General features: G+C 39.7%; 1 protein-coding gene across 1 annotated transcript in view; it reads left to right on the top strand.

Moving 5' to 3' along the window:
- LOC139915340 (metabotropic glutamate receptor 4-like) overlaps positions 1–21,172 on the top strand; it is a 111,391-nt gene that overhangs the window by 37,680 nt on the left and 52,539 nt on the right. The window contains exon 2 of the mRNA XM_071903938.1: positions 4,946–5,162. Within this exon, the coding sequence (XP_071760039.1) occupies positions 4,946–5,162 (217 nt within the window). The remainder of the gene's footprint in view (positions 1–4,945; positions 5,163–21,172) is intronic.

Below are 21,172 nucleotides of genomic sequence, written 5' to 3' on the forward strand. Positions count from 1 at the left end.
GCTTGAATATAGTGAGAGCACTATGCCTTTTGGCCCATTGGCACTTAGGTGTAATGCAGCACATAAAGCACCTGCCGTGTGACAGTGAGGAGGCTTTTTGCACTGGGAGCTCACCCACTGCTCATGTTGTGCAAAAGCAGGCCTTGGTTCGTTAGGCAGTCAGATGTTCTACTTTTAGTGTATAATTATCATAACCATTTGTTTTTGTCTAAAGACAGCAGGCAGAGCTGTTGAATGCTCATGATGTTGGGTGAAATTGCCTTTGGGCACTGGTCTTAGGCCAGTTTTAAGCATTTCCCCACCAAATGTTTTTATGTTAGTGTATGAAAAGTGTATGCTAATCTGAGGAGGATGCCTGGGGCCAATCTTGCCTCAGAGTAATTTGAAATTAATTCTCTTTTTGTGGGAATAATGTTCTAAAGGGATATCTATCATGCGCCAAAAGCATGTTCGTCATCATCACAAGCTGTTTAAAGCAGTGTATCCAAATTATTTTGAACCTAACCGTATGCTCTGACTGAGGACAATGAATGCTATTGGCTACAAGGGCTGGATTTGTCTGCAGAAGTAAGAGCAGGGATGGGAAAGTTAGGTTCCAAATTCAGTCCATTACAAATGACTGATAACCTGCCTACAATTTTAACAAGCAAGGTAATCCCCTGCAGCACTCAAACTTAGTGACACAATGTGATTGCCTTCAGTTACTTTTTGACCATTTGGTCTCCAAAATACAGTGAATATCTAACTAAACAAACAAACTATTTGAGTACTTGACTGCAGACTGTAATTTGAATAGTGCTGTTATCATCATTACAGCTGCTATATGAACGGTTTTCTAAGACCTTATCTATAGAAAGATGTTATTATCTATCACAATCTAAATGCCTTTTTCCTTTCTAACATGCTTTTGACTAATCCAACAAGTAATCGTCTGTTTTGTTTTGAAAATTATCTGTAATCTGATGATTGTTTCTTTTAGAATAACTGTAATGGAATACAGTTACTGTTTTTGTAATAACATTACTATAATCCTGTTACATGTATGTGAATCCTGTTACAAGTAATGGCAAGGACATGAAGAAACACAGCCAAGCCTAGACTATTAGCCTATGCTCTGAAGGTAAACATTCTGCTAGGGTAAAATGAGATTACTAAGTAGTAAGGATAAACTATGTTTACCCATCCATGTTGTCCATATGCAACTTGAGTGAAGCAGATGCTCTGCATTTGAGTTGTACTGCAGGTTACAAGAATCTGTCAGGTGTCTGAATTACAGATGCAAATATAGTCAGCTATTTTGCATGCTATCATAATCTGCACAGAGAGAAATATTGCACCTATACCTTGGATCCCAACATTATCATCATTAAGTTTCCTCCCGTCTCAACAGGATACAAACCAAAGCAAACAACATGCAAGATAAATGTGGCACCAGACAGTCACTAAAAGCTCTTAAATGATGCTGTAAAACATAAAGGGATGCAGCACAATATTTCTATGCCAAATTATGACTTTGGGGAGCTGTATTTGGACCTAGTTGATCTTAGGACATTTGCAAATGTTACCATTAAATGTCTTCATATCATAGGGCAAAATCTGAATTAGAAATTAGACATTTGAATGAGGTGTCAATTAGGGACCCATATTCTGGAGATAGTCCAAGTGGGATGGATGCACAAAACAAGGGCATCTAAATATCTATGCATCTCCATAGATTCAATCAATCATAACATTGTAATGGAAATGATTTGTGTTACATTGAATTCAAGTAGAGTCTTGAGACTGAAATGCAATTTGAAGTGTAATTGAAAAACAAAACACAGGGAGGGTGTTGCAGTAATTGCTATTTTCATAGTCAAATGAACATTATAGTCAACATATTACTGGGTTATGATTCGCAGTGTGATTCATTAATCTTAAATTGATATCAGCTTACATTAGTCTGTTACAAGACTATCTGATTTTACACAATCAGTGGGACAACGAGGGTTTTACTACTCTATTCACAATCTCACATGCTAAGAGCACAAATTTAGGCTGAGATTAACGCAGTATAAATATAAAATATTCAGCTCAAGATGCCGTATGTAAAATTATCCACATCTCTCTCACCAACTGTCAACTTGTCATCTTCCCAGCAAAAACAGATTGCTTGACTCAAATTATGTTACAGAAATCTATTAAACAGCTTGGCACACATGATGGGCCTTCCATACATGACATGTTTGGTGTCATACATTTCTGAGAAAGCGCCAAGCCAGGAAGAGGAAAATATCTGCTGCCTCTTTTACGCATTTTAGCTATGTATATTTCTGTAGATTCTGCTTATTGTATTTAGTTATTAATACCCAAATATGTCTCAAATCCCAGTATCTATCTATCTATCTATCTATCTATCTATCTATCTATCTATCTATCTATATATCTATGGGGTGGGGGGGCAGAAAAGGACTGCTAGGTTAACACGACAATACCTCTCTGAACTAGGAAAAAGAAGAAATGCTTCAGTCCTTAATTAGTAGGACTCCTTTAATTACGATAACATTACAATACAATAACTTTAATTACAGGCAGGCAGACCCCTCATGTGGGGTTAATTCCATTGAACAAAGCCTTTCAAAGCATTTAAAGGGATCCCTGCTCTTGGAGTCCGGGCCACACCGCAAGACCTTAATTGAATTGGAAATGCCACCAACACTGCTAAACGAACAAGTAGTTATTGTGAAACTACTGAGCGTTTCTTAAGGCATTTTCACATTTCAATTATGTGGTGGAGAGAATTTCTCTCTGCAACTTTTCTCTGTGTCCTCATTTCCAATGTTTACTTTTTCTTGTTTTTCCTCCCAAATAACCTCAACCAGGAGCCTCACATGTGTTCACTCAGCTTTTGAGAATTCCATTCCATGAATATTCCAAGTAGAGCTCACTATATGAAGGTGATGACCATTATTATGTTTTCCATACCACTGTTTTATGTTTTCCCTTGCTGAGACACGCTGACGCTGAGGGAATAAAACAATGCTGTGCAGGGCATCTTAGGGTCCTGGTACTGAAGTGAAGCACTTCAGCGACTCTGGCCTCTAACCTGTCTGCATGAATAAATTTCAAACCAAACTAGTGTAGCTTGGACAAGCATGTATTGGATAAGACTGAAAATACCAACAACAAACACCTTATGATACCAAATAAAGAACAAAAACAGATTTTCATTGTTTCATGCCGTAGCTCTGAAAATCAACACTTATCACCACATCTTATGCTTCTGAATGCGGTTTGCTTATTAAAACTATTCTGGTGCTTTAATATTCTCGCCCCCAGATGCAGCATAGAGCGCATTAAAAGGCTCTTACAGAAAATAAACTTTCAAAATTTAGTGGTTTATGCGCGCTCATTAATGTAATCCAGATCATGTCCTTTGACTAAGTCCCTTCTAACCATCTTCCTCTAAGATTTTTTTTCTTTTCTAATCTATATTTAATACTTATCACAGGTAATCTGCGGCCAAGGGCCTGTGAAGATAAGAATCCAGTTCAGTTTTTTTCTTTTTTTTGGTCCCAAATAGGGAAGGTGGGCCAGAGTGCTGTTCATCTTGGCAGGAGGAGGATGCCTTTAAGTCAGATGTTTAATACCAAGGGTTATCTCTGTGTATGTGTGTGTGTGTGTGTGTGTGTAAGCGTGTGTGTGTGTGCCTACGGGTCTGCTGTCTGTGATAATGAAATGCTGCATGTGGCAAAGAAGCATCCAGAGGGAAATCAGAGCTGTTTTTCATTAGGATCAGGTTTCACTGAGTGCACCTTCTCCTAATTTTGTTTAGAGACACAAAAACATGCGGATACATCCTCATCAAAAAGGCATGCTGTGTATCATTACCGGGAAACACCTCTGCCTTCTGTTTAGTGAATCAATATATGCCATAGGGATGAAAAATTCCATTTTCACGAAACACAGTTTACCTATAGCAAAAACTGACAAGGTACAATCCTTGAAGATGGTTCCCTTTGTTGAGAAACAAAACAGCACCCAGAAAATGCTACAAAAAAATTGGTCACTCAATAAAGGCTGCGTGCCTTAGTTTACTTATTTATCTATTTATTTATTTACCTGTTTACTTTTCCAATGTTTTTCCTACTTCAAGACACAAGCATTAGTAAAATCTCAGGTGCAGTGGCAGTCATTATAGAAGTCCTCCATCATGCATCTACCTTTATTTGATTCCATTTAAATGTATACTCGCTTTAATGTAGAAGTGAATTGGCATTGGCATTTAACTTGTGTCTCTCACAGTTGGTACATGATCATACGACCTATGTCAGTATGCTATGGCAGTACAAAACTGAAGAAAACTTTAATTCCAAATATTTTTTCTCCAACTAAGAAGCCACACTACCTTCTGTAGTGCAGAAAACCCCTATAAACCCATGCTATGCTACGCTTCTGCATCCTCATAAGTCACTGAGACATGTTTATGTTTTGCAAGTGACCCCTACTCATGAGTTTGACATGCTCATCATCTCAGCTAGTGAACTGGCCTGCCTCCTGCGGTTTAAGGGAGCTCCGGCGCTGCGCTCAGTATGAAAAGGCTCGGTGGGGGTTCAGGATGACTGGCTCTGTTTTGAGTGTGGAAAAGGAAGGCAGTCTGTTGGAGGCCGTCAGACCTCTCCTCTGAAAAAAATTCTACTTTCTCCCTCCCTCCCTCCCTCCCTCCCTCCCTCCACCTCTACTCGCCTCTATCCCTCTCTCCCTCCCTCCCCCTGACCTCTCCTCCCTAAGTCTCCCAATCTATATCCTTTCCTCTATTCCTCCCACCACTCTCCTTGCGTTCCCACACCCTCCCTCCTATATACCCACAACTTTAATCTCTGCCTCCAAATCCATAACTCCCCCCCACCCCCCTATACCCTTATATCCACTGGAAGCTAATTCTGTCCTCTTCCTTCCTGTGCAGATACCCCAGGTGAGCTACGCCTCCACGGCCCCAGAACTGAGCGACAACACCCGCTACGACTTCTTCTCCCGTGTGGTGCCTCCGGACACCTACCAGGCCCAGGCCATGGTGGATATCGTCAAGGCCATGCGATGGAACTACGTCTCCACGGTGGCCTCGGAGGGGAACTACGGAGAGAGCGGTGTTGACGCTTTCATTCAGAAGTCTCGGGAGGACGGTGAGTATACTTGGCCTCATGTATCATTACCGCTCGTCTTGCACTGTGCGTGGGAAGATTTCGTCCGGCGAGGACGTACTGTAGATTTGATCACAGAACATGCAAACAACCAAAGATAAAGGACATACTGTAACATATAAGACACGTCATTAAAGCACATTCAGCAGCCTCAAAATAGCACAAGAATATAATCTGATACAACCAAATATAGTTACTGCGTGAATGGCTTTCAGTGTGCAAAGTGTGTTTTTTCTTTTTCCTTTTACAGGAAAGGCACATTAAGAACAGATTTGTTTGTTCTCAAACCAGCAAAAAAAAAGCTTAAGCTTAGGCTTAAGGATTATTACATTGTGTCTTCACTTTTTTTTTTTTATTATTTCATGATCATTTATCTCTGTCACCCAAGCCTAAGAATTAGTTCTTACTGGCTTTGACCCATTTGGCAGAATCAGGTTGAGGGTCAAAGGTACAGATTCATTCAGCATCCTCTGGTAGGAAAAAAAAGGAGAAACATAATTTCTCCCACACATAACACAAAAAAACAAGACTTTTCAAGGGGCCTCACTTTGGATGTTCTTCCTTTACTTTTACTTTTACTCCCATCCACCAAATTACTCCATTGCAGGAGTTTAAGTGTATCGGTTGACTAAGTAAAAGTGTAATTAAAAGGATGAGACCTTAAGGTGCCCTGGTCACGTCTTTGGCTTGCACTTGCCTGGACAGAGTGAGACAGACTTGGCTGTGGCTGCTCATCAATTACCTCTACTATCACTCCCTTGCCTGAACATTAAATCGCCTGGCCACCAGTCAGCGTCGCAGGGACAGGAAATAAGTGTTAATGGGTAAAAGTTGTTAAAGGATTACATCTCTGGGGTAATACTTGAGCATAAAGACCAGGGCATTAATATCTCTGCATATTAAGATTTCCAGTTACCCAAGCTGAAGTGCTAATAGTCATGTATGAGGTACGGGTGATGGAAACACCACCATAAAATCTTGCCACAGTGACGACTTCTGTTGGCTGTGCACTGGTGTTAAGTGCATACTGTGGTATGATTATGATTATGACTCCTTAGAGGCCATATTCAGTGCCATCAAAGGTAATCATTAACAATTCTGAGTGATCATCTTCATCTGATGATGCATTTCCTTCCTAAATATTAGACAGAGATGGCAAGAAAGCCTTTCTGATCTCTGCACTCTCAGCATGAAATAGTCTACAAAAAGACTTGAAACAGGAACCTGTTTCTCTTATTGAGTTCAAAGTTGTGAAAGATGACTCCATCGGGAGTTTCTGTTGCCTTAAATAAGTTGTTCCGAATTCTCTCTCTCTGTCTGTCTGTCTGTCTCTCCCTCTCTCTTGTACACACATCCAACAGACCCTTTTCAGCAGGAGCTTTCTAAAGTGTGGTAATCCCAATGTGATCAAGGTTCCAGAAATGTTTTGCTGATTCATTTGTAGTACCCAGATTTCAGAATAGCTGGGATCCATATGGTTCCGCTCATTCAATCAATCAAAGAATTTACGATGCAAGAGTAATGGATCACTGAATCGGATTTGCAGTTCGAAGTCTGAAAAAACAAACAAACAAACAAAAAAAACAAGAAAAAAATCATGGGTACAAGTCTGTGTACATAACAGCCTTAGCTTGGTAAAGGACTACAATTTCCACAGTGCTGTACGTCACAGTGCCTTTTTCGATCTCCGGCTCTCCGTGATAAATGGTTTTGTGCCGGATTGTAACCACCGCTCCGGTGTCCACTATTGTACAGCATTTACAGATTCTCCAAAGAGTGAATGCTTGAAAGAACGGTGGATCAGACTCATATGGTAAGATCAGATTTCTTTCAAACAGCCATGTGGGGTGCTAGGATACTGGGGGGGGGGGGTTATGGAGCACATAGCTAGCTACCTAACTTGGGTCAAATTGGTGTTGAGGAGAGCGTGACAGGGGATCAAGCGTAAGAGGGTAAGAGCTGTTCTGATCATGTGATCGGTTGTGAGTTGCTGATGCTGGGATATTGCAGTAGGTGTCATGGAAACATATGTGTCACATTCAACATTCAATCACTGATGATAGCAATAGGGTTGAGCTGATGAACGATGCCATTGTCCATGAGGACCTTAGATGGCTGAGCACGTTGCTAGCTTACAGAGCCCCCCACGAGTCACCTGGGAGAAAAAAAATAATTGATGTGAAAATCCGTACCCACGGATTAGTAAACTGTACCCACAGAATCTGTGCGTACAGATTCGTCAACTGTACCCTCAAATTAGCAATTTGTGCCCATAGATTTGTAATAATCTGTGGGCACATCGCACATCGGATCATAAATTAGACCTACTTGTGTGATCAATCAATGGGCTATAATGGCTCACAATATATAGGCCTAGTGGTGTGTAATGACTGTTTTGGCTCACAATAGGCCTGGCGGTGCCTAATGGATGTGCATATCAATAAAATGGCTGTCAAAACGAATCACTGTGGCTAAAACTACAATCTTTTCATAGATTTTTCATTTTAATTACAATAATGATAATACAATTTCTATTTCTATCAGGCCAAATGTACAAAGACAAACAAAAAGGTGAAACTTCACCTTTGATGCAACCTTATTTGATAATTAATACAAGAGAATAATTCTTATTCCATTCCCATCCCATAGCTTGGATGACAATTTATAAAAGTCTTAGCCACGATTGGTGACCCAACAGTCTGAAACACATTGGATTGGATTGAAAATTGGATTAAGTGTCTGACTTTCACCTGATGACCCCAGTTGAGTCACTGCAAAGGAGTCGTCTTGATGATCATGGTAAAAATGATGTCAGGCACCCACAGGGGGGAATTATGTTTCTCTAACAGTTCAATGAGCAATCGTGTCCTGAAATCTTTGGTCCTGATTCACTAAGATTGCATTGCGGGAGGAAATAGTTCGAGCAAATTGGTCCTGAACTGCAGAAGCAAAGTGCATCCTATTCACAAAAATATATATGCAAATATCAAGTGATCGTGCAAAAAAACACCCACAATTTATAACTGCGCCTGCAAATTGCACAATTTCCAAATGGCTACATTTACATGCACATAATAAAGTGACTATTGCCAATGCAGCTTTTAAGGTTAATAGTCTGATTAAGCCATTTACATGATTACATAAACTGACAACTCCTCATAATAATCTTGTTTACATTACTGATACGTTACTATTTATTTTTAGTATCTGAAAGATATATATACGTATATATATATTCATATATGAGAAAATTGTGGAAATGGGATTTTTATGTTTTTTTGTTGCACTAGCAAATTTAACCAAAACAATTACAACCTTGATTCTGCTCTACTACATCATGTTGTTCATCGCAGCCATATGGCTATCTCTATTATAATTACAAAATCCCATGCTTCTGACACTACTTTTGGAAAACCCATTGGAAAGAAGGAGATGATGCAAGCAATTGCTGCACCCTGGGCAACCCAGTGTTTTTGGATGAGGATACAGAGTGAGGAAACAGGTGGTCCTGAGGGAGTTCAGTGATGTAGAGTGGAGACAGAACTTCAGATTGGAGCTGTGTGATCTACTGCGAGCGTCTCCAGTGCGTCCAGGATGTCACCATCTGTGCTCCTATACTCCTGATGATTTGCACTGTATAAACTTGGAAGGTGTACGGAATAGCCTACCAAATTATAGCCAACCAGTTTGGTGCGTACAAAAGCATAGAGTACTTATTTTGTAACAGCCTGGTGCTATTTGAGCAAGATTCAAACAAAGTACCCACATTGGATTAGATGTGCATAACTGCGCAGTGCTTGGAAAATAAACATCGTATCTCTCAAATTAGAGGCTGCAGATGAAACGCACATATCTGTCCCTCCGCCTTCGGATGAATATAGGGATTTCATCAACCAAAATAGATCCTACAAACAGTTGTGGATGACAGATATTGGTAAGAATCAGCCCTTAATCTAGCCCAGTACAGACTACAGTTCCCTTCTACCTCCACATAACATGTTGAGCTGGAGACATGCGCAACTTTGTCATAGTTCAAGAAATGCGACTAAAGTGTATACATGTCCCAACAATGCCAGGAATTGAATGGGATCTATGGGTCCTCTGTTCTATTCTCTTCTTTTATATTATTGATAAGATGCAATATCATCTGAGTCGGTATCTCCAAATAATTTCTGGCTGTTGCAGTTCAAGGATAGAAATTCTCGCAATGCTCACATGCTCTCTAACTGATCTAATTTGCTGGTGACAATGTCTGCGTCTTGCGTAAATAACAGCCGCCATGGTAAAAATCCATCTGACCCAAAAAGTGGCTAATTTAAGGGTCTCACCCAAGTAAGCAATTAAGAGCACCTTTTGAAGGATTTTGTTTGCGGTACGTTTCCTGCAGGAGCGCATACTGCCTGATGTTTTGTGAATTGGTTGCTAAGCCAAATTTACATGACCAAGCCCCAAGTCATATAATTTAGGCAATAATTATATGTAAAACTCCTATCTACATATGGATGAGGAGCATTGGCAGAACGCTCACAGCGCACCGTTAGTGATTAGCAGGAGCTCCTCTTTCTCTCATTGCGGAGGCTTTGCATGTTCAGTTACCTCCGCAAACGCTTAGTGAATCAGGGCCTTTGTATCTGCTACAAATCGCCAGTGTTACTCTGACAGTGTAAAAGCACTATGCCAATGTTTCCACATTCATCGGAGTTAATTTAACACTTGATAGTTTTGAACTCTCTCCCCAGAACCATATCACCTCTATGAGTGGACAAACAACTCAAACTTGTCAACTCAACATATATTATCACTGAAAAAATCAACTTATTAACAGTTGAAAATTGACTGTGTCATGATAAGCATTAATCTTGATCTCTTAACTGAAATGCACCCTATTCCATTACTGGCCCACCAAAACCCTTGACTTTATGTTGCTAATTCATTGTTAATTTACTGTTGCACCTCTGCACTTACTTTGCCAGCTACTATTGTCTTGAGCTGAATGTACCGAGAAAATGAGGCGAAAAGGCAAATTATCTGAGTCAGCTCCCACAACGACAACCCCGGCAGCCACCTGCTTGGAGCTGCACCAGCACAGCTCTCCCTCTCTCCCTTAAGAGAGCTGGCAAATATAACTGAGTACAATGCGGGTAAAAACCAGATGATGAAAGGTAAATATGTATTCCAGGTGGGGTTTGTTGATCTCTGCTGTGTATTGCCCTTCCCTGGTAAACAGTGTCTGGAGTCGGGCATCAGTGGCCTTCAGTCCTCTCCTTCTTGGGGTATTTGGGGTGAGCAGCTGCTCGTCTTCCACGCACTGACCCAGGATGTGACTTCCCCTAAGGGGGGAGATATAAGGGCAGATGCAAGGATACACAGAGATAGAGGGAACCACTAAAACAGTAGTCGACATTTGTTGTATGACATGCTTCTGTGTTCAACAACACCACTTCCGGAAGCGCATGTTGCTGCCAATGGAGACTGAATTGGAGTAAAATGTCCATAGTCCTTCATTTGTTACCCCGGAACCCATTAAGCTCACTGAAAATGCTGTATCTTTAAATTAGAGTACATTATATGACATTTTAAGCTAACGTTGGACATAAAAGGTTTTAATCTGACAGTAGCAATATGCTCTTGCTGGCCAAGGGACATGCCATGACCTTTCCTTCAGTACCAGCCTCAAAGAAAGTTTTCTCCTGGCAAGGTGAATTGTGCAATGTAATCAAACCTGGAGGAAATTTAAGGAAATAGCAGGACAATTGGGCCATTAGCCTCAAAATTACGATGCCTGCACTACCAAATAATTTGGTAGGAGCAACTTAAATTATGTATTCTTGGCTGATATGGACACAAGATGCTTTATTTCTTTAATTTCCAATGCAGGGCTTATTTTGTGCAATATACACATAGTTTTTGAAATGAAAAGTTCGTAATGGTCATCTGGGGCCCACTCAATGGTCTGTTACTGCATACTGGCTTGGTATTTATGAATTTAAGATCCTTTTCGAGTCGCGCCTTTAGGAAACAGGCAGGAGACAGTGAGGCTAGTGAAGTGTGGGCTAATGGGCAAAAGAAGCCCATAGAGTCCCATCTTTGACTGCAGACAGCCCCTCGCTGGTGCAGAGATGTTGATTACTGTGGAGCATGCCCTAAGAGATGTCATTAATCAAGTTAATGAAACACAATGTCAATAAGAACCCTAACGAGATTCCCCTGCAAACCGATGGCCAGCCTGACATCAACATGAGAAACCCTGCTAATGGAGTCAGTGTCATCCCTCTTTGACGTCCTCGATTACAAGCACTAGCCACAATGCTAGCATGGGCTGAATGAGCGCATGGGGGAAATGTGAAATAAAGAAAAAGAAAAGGGGAACACACACACAACTCTGCATTGCTCCTGGGTGATTTATTTGTAGACGCAGAGAGCAGGACAATATTAGATTGGGCTGAGTTTTTGCCAGGTAACAGAGTGTACTGTATAAGCTGCGATAGAGGAAGGAAGGAGCTCAATTATGCTTGAGTAACTTGTTTTATGCCTGAAGAAGATCTTTTGGGTTTACAGTGTAAATATATCATATCACAAGCAAACCTATTTAACTGTGTCCCTTTTTAGTTTGTTTCTTCCTATAATGTATTTAAAGATGGCCATGTAAGTTACAAAAAAGTTACAAAATGTGGTGATTGGAATATCAAGCAGGCATAGCATCGTTCCACCCAGAGCGACAGAGAGACATCTGAACATCTGTATTGTAAATGACCGCAGCCTCCCAGGGACCAGATCACAGCGCACTCAGCGATGTTCCTGCTACTTTCCATATGGCCTTTTAATCTCTAGTTCTCACCCGTGTGCGGCATGTCAGCCAGTTATGTCCTTATTTATTATGTGACATCACGCAAATGACCCCTGAGTGCCTCAGATATGTCCTGTTGCAATTTGTTTAAACAATTACTTGTCTTTGCTTAATTGGGCAAGGCGGACGGCTCAGTGATCATCACTCATCTCCTCTGTCGCTTTTATTTCTCTCTCTCTCACTCAGGGTATTTCTCCTCAATGACATAATGATTATGTATCTCCATTAATGCAGAGATATGGTAAAATCCAATTAGGCCTATCTAAAGGAATAGCTTCTGTTTTAAGCTTGGTCATCAGTAGTATATACAGTAACTATAGCAACTATAGGCAGCGAACCACAGCGTTTCAGGTGACATCATGCTGTAAGTGTCCATGTTTGAGTTTGCATACTGCAGTTCATGGACATTGGTCAGTAAATACAAATAAACATTTTCCTCCCTTTTGTAAACATGTAGTTTCCATTTGTAAATATTAAAAACTAAGAAGAAAATTACAGCAACTAATTGTTGCCGATCCAATCAAGACAGCAGAAAGCCAAAGTAATGGATTAGGGTGTGGGGGAGGTTACAGTGGACGCTGCTGTGAAGCAATCCAGTAGATGTTTAATTTATCCTCAAGTACCCGGGGGATGCTGCACAAATTGGTCACAAAAAGCAATGTGAATTGGTACAGATAAGGTTAGTGGCTGCTAAGCTAATATATGAATATAACTGCATGTAAAATAAAAAGATATAAAAAGAGGATGCTGACTATGAGAGATCAACACCAAAATGGCTTCCAATCGCTAGGCTGCTGTGTTGTCATGTGGCTATGAGTAGAGCTCCATCAAATTGCATCCAACAACAGGGGGGACAATCAATCTAGAGTTCAAGAAATATAAAAGAGCACAAAATGAAACAAATTTAAGGAATGGGAACCGATGATTCAGCCGTGCAATAGCTCCATGCTTGTGAGTATTGGAAATGCGGACAGGGGGGAGGGGAAGTGATAGGTTGGTGAAAGATATTTAACTATGCCTTTGCATTTACCAATTGTTAAGAAGAGAAAGGATTACAATGAATCAAAATCAAACAATTATGTAAATTGATCCACTCAAGCAACTAATCTGGATTACAATTCTGCAACTAATCCATCCAGCTCCTCTTCATTAGAACATATTGATAGCACTTTTGTAAGAGGGATAAGATGTGCTCAGCTTTCACTAAGCACTTTCTAAATGGCTTCATATTATCATCATTAGACTAGGCTAGACATATTGTATTTCCCAATATTCTAAAGATTTTTTTAAGAGAAAATGTTCTTTTTTGGAGTTCAATAATGTAATAATGTGATTATTGCATTTTTTTTTTTTTTTTATAAAAGCAGTAGTACTGACAAAGCTATCTGATTGGTTAAATTGGACACTCCACTCTATATTCAACAGTTACAGTACACACTGATTCTTCAGAACTGGGACAAATCGGGCTTTAATTTTGAAAAAACACAATTTTTTTTAAAACGTTTTCAGCTAACAAGGATGTTTCAGTGCAGTCTCCTGATTTTTTTTTTCCCATGTTCGTGTCATTACTTGGTTTGAGTCTACACCATCAGACACAGCAAAAAACAAAATTCATGTTTTTTTTGTTTTTTTTTGTTTCTTTCTTTTGACCAACACAGATTCAGAGCCTCAGAATCTTCCGTTCTGCTCCACAGTTACACATATGTGCAATTAAATGTTGAATGTTGACTTTTGTTCATTTATTACACCACCACAAATACATTAACTTACCTCATGCAACTTTATCTTCAGTATTAAAGATATAACATAATCATTTCCAACATCAAAAAGCACGTCTTTAAGTTCAGAGAGATAAATGTTTTTGTAAGGAGATATGAACACATTTATTTAAAATCAACTAAAAGTCCATCTGACGGAGATGACAGAGCTATAACAACAGATAACAGGTCATTATTTAAACCACCCGGTCAATTCCTGTTCAGTCCAAACGATGAAATGAAAATATGAAATATGAAATGAAAAGATCAAATGAAAATCACCAAAACAACAAGGTTTGACATGACAGTCCTTACTATGTAATCGCATAGTTTTTAAAAGTAATAAAAAGTCATGTCTGATTTAAAATTATTCAATTAAAGTATTTACAAAGTAAACACCAAGTACCAGCCTTCAATAAGTAAAGTTTTATCTTCATTTTAGTTTTTAGCGATTACATCAAACCTCAAAACAATGAAACATCAACTGTATCTATCATGTATATGGTGAGAACATTATGTTTTATTTAAGTACAGATGTTAATAAAACATGACAAGACATATTAGCATTTACTATGATCATAAATGATTGTCAAGCCACCATAAAAGATGCTTTGGTGATATTTGTTAACACCGTCAAATAGAAAACCTGACGCTGTTGATGTCTGACAGTGTTGACAAACTATCACATATTCACATGTCACCCATGTCTTCTACACTGGAGCCATTTTGTTTTCCCTCTGTTGCCAACTGCCTCTGGGCCCTACTTGAAATGCATAAATTTAGTTCAGCAACAAATATTTCCAATATAAAAAGATAGTGCTGACATATGGTTGACAGCAGTTATATCAATATACTGTATGTCTCCATTATCAAAAAAAAATAAAAAAATTGCAAACTTACAAGAACCTTGCATTACGCACATGTGGAAAGCAGATAAGGAAACCCCATATATTACAGCTGACCATGTGGTTTCATGATTTTATGATTTTTTTTAAATATCTGATGATGGTGACAGCAATCAGATAATAACAGTAAGTGCTGTTTAATATTCACTGCATTTGGATCTTTGCATGGTGTTCATGTTCCTCTTTCAGTTCATACTTGTATTTAAAATTTTAAAGAACTTTTAACCCATTTTGAAGTTGTGATCTCCTCTCTGAGGACAAGTGGTTTTACAGGTAGTGGGATGATATGCAGTCACATAATTTACAAAAAGTATAAAATATGAAAAACAATGAAACAGATGACCATTATTACTTTTCAACAAGCACTTTTTCACAGAGGATTTTTCCCTGGAAAGACCCAGGATTTGGTGCTTTGTCCCTGGCTGGCACCACGTCTAGAAATGTCCCGGGATTTCCCCCCTATCCGGACGCCATTAGTATTACCTGTGGCCATCCTGCACATCCTGTCCGGAACAAACATGTCACTGATTTTCCCCGGCTGACATTACCTCCATGTTAAAGATAGATTAGATGAAACTTTATTGATCCCCATAGGGAAATTAGGTCATTGCAGCAGCTAAAGTAATAGGATTCAGCACAAAAAAAGACTAACAGAATATAAGCAAACAAATAGAATGTAACATAATCAATAAAAGGAAGAGATAGTGCGTCTAAGCAAAGAAAATAGTGGAAAAGAGCGCAGGAGCTGCTGCATCTGGCGTTACGACCATGTGGAGCCACTTAAAGAACAGATGAAATGAAAAATGCCTTTTTAACCCTTTTAGATCACATCCCCGGTCATACTGTGCACCTATTTAACAATATATGCCAAAAAAAATACCAAAAATCAATTTCATTGTATTCTTATATCAAAATTCAATCATGTTTTCTTCCTGTAAAACAAAATATGCCGTGTGCTGACGTAAGCATGCCCGTAACTAATTTCAACCAATAATATCATGACATCCACCCATCAATCAATCTTCAACTTTTAGCGCACAGAGCTAAGAGGCTAAGATTCATTAGTTAGCTAGCTAGCAACGGCATGGTACTTCGGTGTGTCTTCGGGTGTTATGACACACCCACTTTTCAACGTTCAAATCAAATTCCTCCCAACGTTATGTCCCACCTGTCTTTCCTGTTTCACTCGGAAATACGTCACGATACGGAAGTTAGATACTCTCGAAATGCCGTTTCATCTCGACTTTAAAGAGAGTTTTGCCTGTTTTGCTGTACTGCGGATGACGTTGTGTGGCATGTTCCTGGATTACCACAGTCGCAAAAAAAAAAAATTACTGTCTGGATGATTGACATTGGTAAAATCAAATTACTGACCTTCCTTTCTAATACTGATACCATCTGTCCTTATTTCCCTCTCAATAGAAATGATCAGCTTTAATTTTTTCTTTTCTCCTCTAAAGGGTTTTCAAACCACATGCAAACATCCTTACATAGCTAAACTGTTGTCACATAAATAAACAGATCAAATTTCAAATTGTTGTCACCAGCCAACAATTTGAATGCATGACTCAAATTCCTGTTGCTCTTGTGCGCAAACAGCTACTGTAGCTATGGCTTGGTCCAAAAAAAAAAAAAAAGTCTGATTAATTACAAACTGCAGAGTGAGTTTTCAGATTTTTGCAGTTCTTGTCTCTTTCTTGTCTGGTCACCATAGCTTAGAACACATGTAAACACTTTAATGACCTAAGTATAGGCTGAATCATTATTGTGTTATATGAATCAGTGACAGAGTAGAAAAAATGACATTTATATGAAAATAGTTAGTGCTTAATCTGCAATGCTAATCTGTAATGCATCGTATCAGAGCAAACTTTGTTTGTTTGTTTCTTCCTTTGTCTGAGGTAAACTGTCAAAGAGAACAACACTGCTCAGCATGGAGTCTTGTGCTACAAAGTCCAAAGCAAAGCAAACACAGCTGTCTGTAACTTTTCCTCCACAACTCTCGTCTCACTAAAGACAGCGCTTGCTAGCTAATTAGCAGCTGGGAGATGCTGCCAACGTCTCGGCTATTAATGCCATCCTCTCATTTAACCTCAGTCTCAATCCTGATAGACACCCTCTTCCCAAGAAAGTAGCATTAGTTAAAACTCACCAAATTCCACGACAACCCAAATTTTCCTTAATAACATATCCGAAGTAATTGGTTAGCTGCTCTGTGAAATGTAGATCTTACCAAGTGATTTAATGTAGTATTTTGTCTTCAAATTGTTTTCTTAGCAACAATTTCCTGTTTTTCACAGAACAAGCAGTCAAAATCTACCAGTGGTTGAAATTGTTTAGCTTCAATCCAATTCAACTTGTTTCAAAAATATTCTTGAAACAAGTGGAATGTTCTTCCAAGATATTGTAGTGAGTTGAGATTTTTTATTCAAGACCAGGAACAGTGGCCCATGCAGAATGATCATAAGACAATTATAATATATCTAGATAATGTAGCTCTAAGAATGGTTGATATTAAGGCAACAAGGGCCTTAACTTGAATAGTCACGGACTGCAAAGGAGCACTGCTCCCCATTCACCTTTAAAAAAAAAGGTCAATAAACCTTTCATCTTAGGAGTTGTGAATGACCTTTAAAAGGCTTAAGCAGCATGCAGCCATTAGTTAAAATTGGCTTGGAACAGCTTGGAATTGAATAACCGATGATTATCGTCAGTCATCTACATACATTGTATAATGTATTTTTTTTTTTTTTTTCCTACTATTAGCTAGGTGAATAAAAATGAATAAAATGCCATGATATTCTTGTACGATACAAAGGCAGACAATCTCAGCACCTTAGGACTTGTTGCATTGAAACGTGAATAATCGCTCCTTTAACTGTATTTAAAGGCATTGCTGTGAGTGACATTGTCCCAAGCAGATTATTCACACATCTACTAAGAGACCCTGAAGTGAGTCTTTGGTCCCTCGCAACAATGGAAACCAACCTTTTGACTCATTTGCATAATAATTCTATTACTCTATATAGTGTTCACTACTGTCACAGAGTTCCAACAATTTCCCAAATCCCCATGCTTCTTCTAATGGGGGACAAATGCAATTTCATTTCGGCATGAGGACCTTGAAGGGTCAATTTGGAAATGGGCACGGGAGAGCCCCCCATCCCCCCTCCCCCCTCCCCCCCATGTTATCAAGCCAGACAGACCACTGTCAGACTAACGTGACGGTGGGTGGGTGGGGGCTTTGGAGCCTTATGGCATGGAAGACGTCGGCGCCAGCCAATCGCTGACTTTCAGGGACAAGCAATCTCCAAGCACAGCATGCTGAAATAACCCGACCCTTGATGGCGGAAACTAAATTTGATTTAGAAAAAAAAAAAAATCGTAATGCAGTATTTTGAATAAGATTTCCATATGGTAATAGGCTGCGCACTGAGACACAAATAGGATTCCAACTGGCCTATTAGCACTGATGAAACTGTGTGAATGTCTGGGCTAAGAATCCAGGTTTGACTGAAGGGGATGCCACAGAAATGATAGTTTCTGTTTATCTCCAACTTTGTCCTTCATTGGAATAAACCTGTACTTAATTTCTGACCAGAAGCTTTAGCCTTCCTGAGAAAGACTGGAGAAAAAACTGCTAAAGCATTCTGCCACGTGCTAATGTGTTGTGGGTAGGGATTTTTTTTCATCAAAATGGTAAAAATGATCTGCCTTAAGGATAAGTACACAAAGTGGAATTTTCGACCGGTTGGGCGTCCAGACACATTTGATATTTTCCCTTTGGCTTTGCACATTTTAGTCTCTTTTATATCAGTTACAGCTACAGCAACCTAAAGCAAATAAAAAACATAGACCTTTCACAGCTTCATAAAAATGTGACGCTACCCATCAGTCTCCAAGACAAACAGCAGGAGGCTGAGGCAACGCCATAAAAGTCTATCCTTTGTGCAAGTTTAAGAAAAGGCACCGCCATTTCAGTGGAGGAGAGAAAAACAAACAGCCTTTCATTTGTTTGTTGCCATTTAAAAGTTGAACATAATCCCCCTATTTTCTCTGGCAGATTTCAAACTCACTAAAGAGGTATGGAAGTTTGCAACTTTCCCAGCAAAACTTGAGCGAAAGGCATATTGGCTAGAGTTCAGGATTTCAAGTGTTATTGAAGACATTACACTGGAGTCTTTTTGAAGTTATGGAGGCTCTGTGAGAGTGTTTCCAATTTGATTCTGAATGAGGCATACAGCGAGAGTGATTTAGCCTGGCAGGAATCACAGGATAAAATTCTGACATAATGTCACTTTGACTCAGGGCGTGTCATTTCCATTACAAATGACAATGCGCTTAACAGTCAGCTGAAATAGAAACAGAGAGAGAGAGAGAGAGAGACAGAGAGAGTGGGAGGGAGAGAGAGAGACGTGAGGGTGAGACAAAGCAGGATCGGATTTGGAGGGTGGAAAAAAAAAATGTTTGCAGAATGCAGGGAAACAGTTGTTTGATCAGCCAGTTCTGAGTGAGCTGCTGTAACTCTGGAGTTTCGTTGCTCATTTGTTCTTCTGTCACTCTGATGAAGAAGTGATCAAAATGAAACTGCTCATTCATTGCTGCTTATGTTAGAAATAGAAAAGTTGATTTGGCTCAAAGTTGGCATTCCCTATCAAATGAACACCCTCTGTATTATACTCACCATGCAGAATACACTTTCTTTACTGTTTTTTTTTTAACATAACATGGATTTCTGATTAATCAGTGGCAGAGGAGGGGGGTGGGGTATTGACAAATTTTTCAGGCATAAATCTACAATTTTTAATCTCATATTTCCATTTTCCTTCCGTATTGATCCATTATGTATCATCAGCGGGGCTTTGTGAATGTGTTAAGCTACCGCGTAACAAACAGAATGGGGTGTCCCATCAACATCAGCAGCATGATCAATGGGAGAGATGGCTTGGGTCAACAATTTCAAAGCCTGTGTTTACTGAGGCAAAGTATTGGAGCAAGAGGGGCCAGTGGAATAGAAGTCGCAAACTGGAATCAATAGAACAGCTATCATCATTTGCAGGGTTTATTAATGGCTTTGCCCCAAGCCGGCAAAAAAAAGAGTAACACTCACTTGCATTTAGGCAACACTCCAGCGCTTATGGAGCTCGGTTCCTATCAATCATCACAGTGTACGTTGCTCTCAGCAATGGTCTGGCTACCTCCATTCGCCTCACAAAAACACTCCCTTCAATCAATTAATGAATGGCATCAATTATGTGACCAACCTGCCAAGATATACAAATGATCCAGAATGGGTCAAAGTCTAAAGCTAGCAATAGTGAGGCTCAATTTAATTCACTTTCTTACTGTAGCTCAATAGAATTTTCATGAATTTTAAAAGGTATTTCCACCTGTACACAACTGACACCGGTATCATCAGTCACCCAGGATACAGCCATGAGGCAACGAGTGTTTCCACCAAAAGGTGCGAGCTATCCTTGTGGTTGTCAGATCATTTCCTGTAGGTAAAACGCTACATTCACTTACTGAGAGACTACAGAAAGTGTCATCCACTATATCAGACAGCAGAAAAAGAGACACACCGCTATCTATGGCAGTTAAATAGTTTCTACAGAATGTGGCAGTTGAAGAATAGGGGTTCAGTTCAGTCAAATATCACTGCAGTGTAAAGCAAATGAACAAATCCATTTTTCCTGCTGTCAAATCAAATTGCCGAACGCTTTGTGATAGATGAAAAAGAAAAGACATAAAGATCTACTTTTTAGCGTTGCCAGACAATTATAGACAACTTTTGATTAATATGGAGGATATGATAAAAGATATGAAGATGAAGATATGATAAGAAAAAAAAAAAAAGAATTTGGGTGAAGTATGAACTGATCCACAAGCTATCAACCAAAAGCAATGACATAAAACCATAACAGAATAATGGGGGGAACTACAAGACAATAGAAAGATGGGAGGATTATCACTTCTCACAGTCCATGAAAGAATAAAAGGCCCGGCTAATGAATTCGGCTGATTGAGCGAGCTTAGCTTGGTTTATCTCTTGTGTGGTTTTATGCTCTCCGGCGTCTATACAGATTAGACACTGCGGTTCTGGCCTTGTGGTACAGTACCATGTCCGCGGGATTAGCCCACTTTAACACAGCTCCCGCAGTCTTGACCCACAGACTCGAAAGTGTAGTCCTACTTGAGAGGGCCCGCTGTAAAAGCCAGGGAGCCTGATCCAGGATTACCATATCTGGACCCGCTGTGCTGGGATACACTGACATGAATGGCAGTGCAAAGATCTTGGAATGATCCTCCTCCCTCTCCCTCTCCTCTCACTCCTCTTTCACTCTCATCCTTAAACCACAAGGCAGAAGCAAATAAGCATCACCTTGTCCGAGGCTTCGGTAAATCTGCAGTACCTGCAGTGGCATAATGCTGTTGGAGATGATGCGAGTCGTCTGGAGGAAGGGTTTGAAGGCGTATTCACAG

Source organism: Centroberyx gerrardi, chromosome 5, assembly GCF_048128805.1.
Source record: "Centroberyx gerrardi isolate f3 chromosome 5, fCenGer3.hap1.cur.20231027, whole genome shotgun sequence".
NCBI classification, from domain to species: Eukaryota; Metazoa; Chordata; class Actinopteri; order Beryciformes; family Berycidae; genus Centroberyx; species Centroberyx gerrardi.